Here is a 10507-nt window from a genome sequence, read left to right as displayed (position 1 = left end):
AACCCCGGTGTAGAGATTGTAGATTATTGGAAGGTACCTGATAAAACTATGTAAAAATCGGTTCTCTGCACTGCTCATTGGCGCTTCAGCAAAGATATAAGGTAACATGGTAGCATGGTTATCAACTTATTCTTAGGATCCTTTCACTGCCCCTGTCAATCCTAATAATAATGTCAGTATGAACCAATAATTAACAAGAGATCATCCCGTGTATTACACGCTTCGGTCCAAAGTATACACTATTTTCTTCTCGTTTCTCAATTCTATCCCCCAGAGGTATTTGGGTAATACCCACCATCTGCAGCACCTTCTACCGACCATTTAAGTATAAAACGTACTGCCAAGTGCTTGTGAAATGGAAGGCTATGCTTTTTTTCATCTCTGCTAATTGCTCAAGATGAAGTTTCTGTCGATCATATATCTGTGTTTTGCAGCGATATTTTCAGTCTCTGATGCTGCAGAGCTGGTTAAAGATGACACAACTGGCGATATATGGGAAGCTATTGAGTCAGCAACTACTTGTGCGGGATGCAACGTAAGTATATGATACATTTGTTTATATGTGCTTATCTCTTTGCCGATTTTGGTGATGGATATGAAGAAGCCTCTGCTCGAACTTTATTGGGGACATTTCTCTAATTGCTGATCAAAAACTAATGCTGGTGAAAACAGGCGATACTACTGCTACTCAAAGGCGTCGCGGCTCTTGGAGATACCGTCTTTGTTGACACTTTGACTGAAATATGTAAATTGGCTGGCGTGAGTTCTCCTATTGTTGTTGTTTTTCCTGGTTGAATATTTTGCTGATTTGCCTTAAGGTCGAGGATTCAGATGTTTGCGCAGGTGCAATTGGCCTAGAGGGGCCAATTATTGCACAAGACTTGAGAAAAATGACCTTAGGGTCACACACTTCACAATTGTTCTGCATCACATTCTTTGGATTATGTGGTTTTCCTGCTGTTACTCCATATACAGTTCCATTTCCAAGTCCCAAGCCTGCTACCCAGCGTCCAACTGTTAGTGGCAAAACACCCCTGAAAATCGTACATTTCAGCGATATTCACGTGGATCACGAGTATGAAGTTGGAGCGAACACCAATTGCACAAAGCCTATCTGCTGTAGGCCATATACATCCGCCGATGCGCCTGGTAATAACTCCTATCCAGCTGGCGAATATGGCAACTACAACTGCGATGCTCCTGTAAGCTTGGAAGAGAGTATGTACGCGGCTATAAAGGAGGTCGCTCCAGATGCTACAGCAACACTCTTCACAGGTGACATAGTTGAAGGTGCTGTCTGGCTTGTGAATTCGACTGGCAATATTGCGGATATAAATGATGCTTATAGTCGAATGTCGGGTTTAAACAATCTCTTTGCAACTACCGGAAATCATGAATCGGCACCGGTCAATTCTTTTCCCCCAAAAGCAGTTAGCGTCACGACTAATCAATGGGTCTATGATACTCTTTCCACGAATTGGATACCATTTATTGGCTCTACTGCTGCTTCCTCAGCCGATAGCTTTGGCGCATACTCGACGCTCCTACCAGGAGGGAACCTGAGGATCATCTCTATTAATACCAATCTCTACTACAGATCTAACTATTGGCTCTACGAAGCGACTATGGAGACTGATCCTTCTGGACAGCTGGCATGGTTGGTCACTGAACTTCAGGCTGCTGAAACTGCTGGCCAAAGAGTTTATATTATTGGACACATGCCTATGGGGTCTAATGATGCACTTCACGATGGCTCGAACTACTTCAACCAAATCACTCAAAGATATTCCGCTACTATTGCTGCTCTATTTTTCGGTAAGTTCTTTCTAACTTACCATCTTTTACTCGTTAACAAAATTAGGTCATACTCACCGCGACCAATTCCAAATCACATACAGTAACTACAGCGCCCAAACTGCAGCCAATGCTCTCGAGGTGTCCTACATCATTCCCTCCATGACTCCCACCTCCGGTTATCCCGCCTTCCGCGTCTACTCCGTAGATCCAGTAACATACGGTATTCTTGACTTCACAACCTACATCGCAGACTTCTCTCTCACCTCATCCACGCAATCAGCTCCAACATGGAAACCATACTACTCTGCTAAGGCTGCCTATGGCCCTCTAGTAACCCCACCTCTCACTTCCACAACTGCAGAACTAACTCCCGCCTTCTGGCACAATCTCACCACCGTATTTGCAAGTAACCCTACTGTTTTCAACCAATATATTGCGCGGAAAACAAGAGGGTATAATGTAGAAACTTGTACAGGTGATTGTGCAACGGAGGAAATCTGTCAGTTGAAAGCGGCGGAGAGTCAATATAATTGTGCGACTATTAAGCCTGGTATTAGCTTCAGGAAGAGAAGTGAAGGGGGCGAGCGATTAGAGAGAAGAATTGGCGACGTAGTGGAAACCCTCGGGGGAGATTGTGAGGGTAGTGTGATTAGGCCAATTCTTACAAAGTTGGCGGCGCAGGAGGGATTGCTGGAGAGTGCATTGGAGATGGCGAAAATGAAGGCTAAGAAGTAGAAAGATTTGATGATAAGAGGAGGATGCAATTTTTCAAACCTCGAGGTTGGGCTTCGAATTGATGAGTATGCATGTCATACTTTGATATGTGTATGCTCGATGTTGTGAAATAGTCTTAGCGGTATACCCGAACCAGAAGTTTTGTCACATGTCTGAGCAGCTATTGAATGCGTGAGTTGTTCAGGGGGACTTCGTCAGAGCATAAAAGTAAGTCGGATCAGGTATTGCGATCCCTCAAACCAAGCGGAAGTAATGTTTGCAGTTGGTTACTTGCTCTTCTGTATCACAGAGGAATGCTTTCTTTTACACTTTGATGTTGTTTTCTGGGTTTGCTTCAAGTATCTCTCTCGCATTGGCTAATTGTTAATCTCATCTTCAATGAGAAACTCCGTACAATCAAAGCTCTAGGAAGCTAGTGATCTGGTTTAGTGGCTAAATAAGAATTCAGTATCATAGAAAAGCCAACATTGCTTGTGTGAAGCACAGGAATAATCACTGAACGCTGTATATGACTCGTCTGCCTGTTCTTTAGCTCCCACTAGATACATCTTCTTACCTTAAAATAGAAGCTCTAGCACGAGATATAGCATAAATTTAGAGTAAAGAAGAAAAGCTAATATCTTTAAACAATTTGCGCATCAGATCGATTCAAAACCTACATTAGAATCTATGTAACCTTCAAACGATACAACATCAGCCTTAAAATCCAGTTTTCCCTTGACTCAGCCCTTTTCTCAAGCATTCTGAGTTCATGTTCAATATCCACATGCAAGTCATTCAGTAATGCTTTTGCGTAAGTAAAGCTTCCCATATTTTCCATTTCTGAAATTGCCAATTTCTTCATTTCTGAAGACATTTTCCTTTCATTCAATTTTCGCGATCTTAGGATATTGAGAAGTTTCGCATCGCCGTTCTCGGCTTCTTTCTCAAGAGCGTGAATGATTGGGAGGGTGAAAGATCCTTGATCGAGATCATTGTAGACAGTATCTAGATTCTTATCCTCTTCCTAGATGATTACCAGTTGGAAGTTAGGCACGGGTGTCAAAGTTTGGGTCTCGGTCAAACGAAGTTAAAACGTACCTTTGTGTTGGAAATGAGATCGTTATAATCGTCTCGAAGCTGATAGTACTTTCCCAGCTTTCTCATCAATATATCCGCGTCTACATCACGATTTTTAGTCGCTTCAGCACGCATCATACCTGCTGCCATACGAAATAGCCCTCCTGTTTCTGAGATTGTGATGTCAGTTTCGATTCAAAAATGTACACAGATATTCCACGCACTGTCTTCGGTCTGCTTGAAATATTCCTCCAGACTGGGACATTTGCAATGGAATGTCCAATGTAAATCTTGACTTTGCCCAATGTGTAGTTGCGATAGAGTGTCTATAAAGGTTCAGATCAATTATAGTTTGCAATCATGGTGGATAAGAATGAATGTGACTCACGCGTAAAGCAATGAATAGATTCCTTGCTCAAAGCCATGACAAACTCGAGACATTTCACATATTGATATGTTGCCGAATTAATTGCTTGGCTAATCCCAAATACCTCATGCGCTGAGGGGCATCCGCGGCGTGTAGGGGAATTGTCTTCAATATCATCTAATCTGAATAATGTTATTGCTGGAATTGAAGAAACGCCTTTTTGATGATTGGCAAATCAATCGTTTGTCTTACATTAGAGATGTATTGTGGATGATTCCAATGACATGTCGAATGATTTCCAAGGACTCGTGTGGAACAAAATACCAACAGTTGAGTGCGTCGAGTAATGCATTCCTTGAGTTTGATGCTGGTAAAGATGAAATATATTTGTAAGGCTCTAGGACAATCTGAAAGATTCAGTACTGTTGAGGAGGACTTTTGAAGCTTGAGAATTACCTTATCTGCACCATTTTGACTGAAGCTAGAAGAATCGAAGTTTCCGTTTGTATCCGGAGTTTTGACCTCCAAGCTTTCAGGCGTCTTAGCAAACGATACATCATTATTGCTTGCAATCTAACAAAACTATCAGAATTTTTCAAGAGGCGTGTGTAGAGTCGAAATCACCTGATCTAATTCAATCTTAGACCGTTTACTATCACGTTCGCCATCAAAATCGATAGCTTCGATTTGAGATGCGGAGCGCTTCGTCTTTGTCTTCGAAACTGGAGTCGGAGCCCATGAGTTATACCGTTTAGAAGTAGCATGCCAAAATCGATTGCCCGCCACCGCGAGCTCGATAAGACCAAAAAATCGTATCGTATCTGGACTCGTGGTTTGTGTCCGAAGATATTCGTCCCTGATATTACAGTACTGCATTTCAAGGTCCAATATTTTTTCTCTAAGGAGTCCCCGGGCTTTAGTGTTGTCAACATCATGTAGATGCTTGAGAAGCCAGACAGCATTTACCATTGGCATGCTCCCATTAGTACGATTGTATTCTTTGTATTCTTTATCCCATGAGTAATAATCATTTGTCAGTACCATAGCTTGCAAGACAGGGAGAATGACCGGCTTTAGAGACGATATCTCATCGTTGTTCAAATTCACGTCTGCAGTGTAAAAAAGCATCTCCTTGAAAATCCTATGATCGTCAGTATTGTATACAGAATTATTGGTTAGAGATAACATACCAACCCCCGGCATCAAGAAATCGCCATACTAAATAATCGTCCAAAGTTTTGTATGATTTAGAATCTCTTTGTGGAGACTTGATCTCTAAAAATGGCCGATAGACCTCAAAGAATTGGGATGCTCCATCATGATCCCCTTGGTAGATCTGGAGTGCCATTCGGGCTTGGATGTTCTTTATCATACTATTACTTCTGTCGTGGTGATCTTTGCCGATAAATGAATGCATAGTTTGATGGGCTTTTTCGAACTATAAATGTGTTCAAAATTGAATTCTACCACGGCTTCTCTCAATTCTTACCTCCTCAGGGGTATCCTTCTCATCCACCATTTCTTGAGAATTTCAATCAAATGTCAACTCCAGCCCCTTCCATTAGGAATTCGTCACCATAAAAAATCACTTACCATCATGGATGAATGCATATTCAGATACGTAAGTCATGGGAATGACTCGATCTAGTTTTCCTTCGGGGAAAGTCGCTGCTCCAAAGTTTCCGCTTATCTCATTAACACAGCCGACGGCAAGTGCTCCTTTCCAGTCAGCTTTCTTGAGATCTTCACGGCACTCCCAGCTCGCATTTTCGATTGTCTGATTTGCCTCGTGAAGTCTTGGGCGAAACGTGTACGGGAAATCAGGGTCAATTTCGAAAGCTTCAACAGGATGGGGAATTGAGCGTTTAAACTCAATCGGTAAGTTACGATATTGTCGTGGAGTAGCCATTTTTGTTTGAAGAGACACACAAAAGGACTATGGTGTTTGAATTCGAAGCTATGAACATTTGGGGATAACTTCAACACTTGTATACAGAATTATATAGACAGGTTCGATCCGTGGCAGATATGAGTGGTCGATACCAGGTATCCACCATCACTGTGTCCTTGTCATATGGTAGAGACTTTATGCACATTCAGAACTCATATCCTTTTAGTGGAATGCTCATACACTAATCCCACCTAAACGACCTCATCTTGACCAATCAGAGCCCTGGTATCTGATCAAATTCTGTTTTGAATGTCACATTCCTAACTAGAAGTATGTACTACAGCATTCATGGTTGAAAGTTCTCTCTTTGACTGATTGGAAAGCTGGATCTTCATGATTTGGCTCTATTCAGCTAGTTCGATGAAACACAAAGCTGCGCTACGAATCATAAATACCTTGTTCCAATAGTTCCTTATCTTGAAGATAGCCCGAAATTGGATTAATGGTTACTTAAACACCCTATTTGGCACGTCTCGATATCTACTTTTCGTATTGGAAATAGTTTTCAATACATAATAACACTTGATATAACATTCTTAAATTAATTGTTGACCTCCGCGGTGATCGGATCAGCCAGCCACAACAATGTTAGTGTATGACTGCGAGATAATCCTGGTTAGTATTAGCCGAGAACACCTGGGCAAAAACCCTTGATGACGTTCTTGAGCTGAATATGTGCATATCATGCAAGACAAGATGCAGTATCCTACTCGGTGATGTTGTACATGCAAATGAATGTCGGGCTGAAAATTGGCGAACTTCCCCGCCAAAACTAGTCAAAACCCGCCTATTTCATAATTGAATCATGATTCCGGTTAAAAGGGTTAAGAGAAACATACTATATCGTGGAAACAAATCTCAAGAATCGATTTGTTTCTATGGATTAGTATTGTAATTAACGATTTGAGATTTGTATTGTTGTTCTAACTTATTTTGGTAAAATCGAACATCTTGCCCGGCATTCGTTGATAACACCGAGTAGAAATTTTACTTTAGTGCCCTGAATATCTCTCAACTCAGTCTAGCATTTGCATCCCTGTTGTGTTACCTTATCCACTCATGCCCTGTTATTGCATTTTATTCTAGGTAGAAGGTAACTGAGAGGGCATCAGCTACGCACGTCGTTACACGAGCGTTTCTTTTCGACCTCGCTCACTTTGACGCTCTGTCAAGCATTTAGTGCTTCTTCAATGGACCTCATGAATAAGCGAGGTAGTGGTAGTGAGTCAGTTCATACTTAAAACCGCATCAGGTATCGGAGTGATTAGAAACTAGTTGGTCTATTTTAAAAGTTTTGTGTTGGTATATCATTATTCTTGACTGCGCCGTCGACGACTCTGAAAAACTTTCAAGAATCGAGGTAGCGGATGATATAGCAAATTTTGCAAGTGCTCGAAGATAACGTTTCCATAGACTTTGCCATGGCCTCTGAAAAATGCACTTCTTGGCGTATTTGTTATCCAGTAGCTGTTATTCTGACAATTGATAATCATATCAACGGTGGTGGCTCGGTTCTTGTTGTCCATAAGATTGATTGCGTCACTAAGAGTGTGACACTTCTGACGAGAGAGTGTGGAAAATGGAGGCCATCTCAGCTTTGGTGATGGATTCAATGTTTGTGACTTCTAGTGTAGCTTGGTAGGTCTTCTCTGTCTTTTATATTCCAGATTCATTTCACAGTACCGATGCTTAGCTGCTCATATACTGCTCTCTTCATAACCACCACTCGAAGTTCCCGAGAGATTCAATGCTTCCTAAATCTTATAGGAAGCGTAACAGATATCTGCAGATAGAAGAACTAGAAACTAGGGATATCGTAAGACTTGGGGTGAAGTGGTGAGAGATGCCTCCTCATCTGTATTATTCTTGCCAGAAAACTCATCAAATATAGATCCGAATCACTACTGAAAAGTATACAGCCATAATCAGAGCTTCTCCACTAGACCTCCTTGCTTTCAGTCATTTTTTCCGAGCAGGTGGTTTGTCCATGTTTGAAATGCGGACATTTTGAGTTTCTGATCTCAAGTTGGCAGTGAATGCCGCATGGATGTAGGTTATTTGAGCTCGAGTCATCTCAGTTGCAAAGATATGAAATGAAAGTGGTTGTAGGGCTGAGTTGTATAATCTCGGTAAAAGTAGATGATATGGACCGGGAAGCTAGTTGGGTTCTTAGTTCCTCAACGCATCGGTGCTATTAGTGCTAGATCTTTCATCCGTATGTACAGATCCAGTATGTTCTCTTTCTCTCTCTATTGCATCACATGCCATGTTGCCTTCGTAGCTTCCAGCGTGCCATATATATATTGATAGCTTTTGATATTAGCGTATTAAAACTTGTGTATGTACTTGCTAATTGGTATGATCATAATCGATCTTGGTAGAGGTGATTAATTCACCATTTCGTGTAGAAGTTGAAACTTTGTAAGTGAATTGCTGTCCTTATTTACTTGTTTTTTGAAGAAGTGAATCACTGTGTTGATTCACCTTCCGTCACCTAGGCCATTCAGATAAAACACTCTCCCAAAAATGACCTTTGAACTTCCAGAATAATTCTATTTCCCAGCACTGCCGATTCAAAAAGTATTACTATTACTGAAAAGCTCTACGCCACTCCTTTTCCAATCTTCACATTCCTAGTTACCTCTCAATAATTCTTGATCGCTTTTGTCTCTTTGAGTACTTCAAATATCTCGTTTCAGATCAAATCACTTTATCACTGCTTTTATTCTTCTCATATCTTTCAAGACAACCTTCCCCCTCCTTCCAGATAACACTTACTTGAATCATAGCAACTTGGATAAATCCAAAACAGATTTCTACCACCATTTCTAGCTTACCGAGCTTTCTTCCTCCCCCAGGCTCTATCCGTTTGGCCTTTCTGCAACCCGATTCAATCAACTGCCTATCTGCATCACCATTTCACGAGCCTCTAGCAGTACCGAAAATCATCAACAAGCTCCTATACCACCAATTTTGGATCATTTGGGTCTTTCCACGGCCGAGATCCTAATCATCGCTGCTTTCAGCCTCCAGTCGTCAATGAAAAGGGGCTAGCTACACAGACCTACTATCTATTGCTTACTAGTAAGTTCCCTATCATGTTAAACTCTTCTTGCCATTTCCAGTCTATTCAACTGCATTTCCCAATTTATGAGAATGATTCAGGGTGGCTGCCAAGACCTTGACAGGTATATATAACTCCTCAACGACTACAGCTTGCTGATATTTGACACGTAGTTTCTACTTCTTTTTGGGGAGGGGGATTCTCAAACATTTTTGATATACTTCAATTTATCAGACTGAGCCTCAAAATTTACTTTAGAATGGTACTATGTTTCCCTTTAAAACGGTACTTTGGCCATACAGAAACCGACATTGAACCCAGAACTTTCATCCATCTTGTGCGACACGGAGAGGCATACCACAATTTAGGACACTTCAATGGAAAAATCAATCCCAAATCTTACGATATTCGAGATCCCTACCTTACCTTTAGAGGTATCGAACAAGCCAAATCTACTAGAGAGCAGATGACAAAACGTTGTCCTGTTCCCAATCTCGTCCTCACATCCCCTCTAATTCGCACTCTCGAGACTACACTCCACATTTTCCCTTGCAATGAGGATGTCAGTATCAATTCACAACCTCAAATTGTCGCCTATGATGATTTAAGGGAGAGCGGAGCATACTTATGCAATGTTCGCCAAACAATTACTGATTTAGCCAACAATTATGAGCACAAAGGCGTGGATTTTACTGCTCTATCACCTGTTGTTCCCCCAATGAAAAGTGTTATTCGTACGAAACAGCGTGCGGAAATTGTTCGGAAGCAAATCTTGGTTATTTCAAAGCTTATCAAAGAGGGAGGTGGGCTTTGGAAGGGGGTTTATATACAGGGTACTGGACAGAATATTGGACCGCGTATGCAGACGAAACAGGATACACATATTGTTGTCGTCTCTCATGGGTCTTTCATGGAGTATTTGCTACCGCGTGAGTTATGATACGTTTCTCGTCAATTGTGGCAACGATAACTAATATCATTGACATAGTCTCTCACAAAATCCAGCCAGTTTGGCAAAGATTTAGGCCAGCGGAGATGAGGACATATGTGATGGATGAGGGTGGTCATTTAGACGAGATAGTAGAGTCTAAAAGAGCTAGAAGTACTACTATTTTGCGAAAGGTTAGCTTGATTCTCACTAGCTTTTCAGATTGAAATTATCTTCTCAATTCCTTGGTTTGCAGGCTTTGTGCTAAATTTCGAGATAGGATAACGTCGAAAGGTACCGCTGGAATTTTTTTGAAATATTCATGTGGATCATGGGGTTGCTTTTTTGTGGATTTGGAATCATCTTCAATGTCTTGAGGAAGAACACTTCAAAGAAACTGTGTTTGGACTATTCAGATTCTGGAAATGGATATACTTTAACTACCTAGCTACTTGAGCATTTTTGAGACCCTGATAAACGATTCTCTGATTATAGCTATAGAACCTGCAAGAGTACCAAAGTTAATGGAAGCGAGATCGGTGATTTGGACACAAGTAATGACGGTGCTGATTTCTCAAGGCGACAAGGTTCATCGGAGAGGCTTGC

The 10507-nt window shown here is 41.3% G+C and overlaps 3 protein-coding genes across 3 annotated transcripts; 2 read left to right on the top strand and 1 right to left on the bottom strand.

Annotated features, from left to right (window-relative positions):
- Positions 1-397: 397 nt before the first annotated feature.
- On the top strand, positions 398-2532 carry Bfra_004341 (putative sphingomyelin phosphodiesterase protein; the record flags this gene model as incomplete). The annotated part of the gene is made up of 4 exons (XM_037334747.1): positions 398-535; positions 673-759; positions 819-1815; positions 1862-2532. 4 exons carry the CDS (start codon positions 398-400, stop codon positions 2530-2532), a joined length of 1893 nt encoding a protein of 630 aa, XP_037193281.1.
- Positions 2533-3199: 667 nt separating this feature from the next.
- Bfra_004340 (putative geranylgeranyl pyrophosphate synthetase protein) lies at positions 3200-5867 on the bottom strand (the record flags this gene model as incomplete). The annotated part of the gene is made up of 10 exons (XM_037334746.1): positions 3200-3538; positions 3613-3761; positions 3816-3917; positions 3980-4140; positions 4211-4365; positions 4415-4531; positions 4583-5099; positions 5149-5396; positions 5448-5479; positions 5552-5867. The coding sequence occupies 10 exons, from the start codon at positions 5865-5867 to the stop codon at positions 3200-3202; spliced, it is 2136 nt and encodes a 711-aa protein (XP_037193280.1).
- Positions 5868-9059: 3192 nt separating this feature from the next.
- Bfra_004339 (putative phosphoglycerate mutase family protein) lies at positions 9060-10128 on the top strand (the record flags this gene model as incomplete). The annotated part of the gene is made up of 3 exons (XM_037334745.1): positions 9060-9075; positions 9147-9902; positions 9962-10128. The coding sequence occupies 3 exons, from the start codon at positions 9060-9062 to the stop codon at positions 10126-10128; spliced, it is 939 nt and encodes a 312-aa protein (XP_037193279.1).
- Between the last annotated feature and the right edge of the window lie 379 nt (positions 10129-10507).

This window comes from Botrytis fragariae (genome assembly GCF_013461495.1).
Source record: "Botrytis fragariae strain BVB16 chromosome Unknown tig00000050, whole genome shotgun sequence".
Lineage (NCBI taxonomy): Eukaryota > Fungi > Ascomycota > Leotiomycetes > Helotiales > Sclerotiniaceae > Botrytis > Botrytis fragariae.
This window is presented reverse-complemented; position numbering and strand designations above follow the sequence as displayed.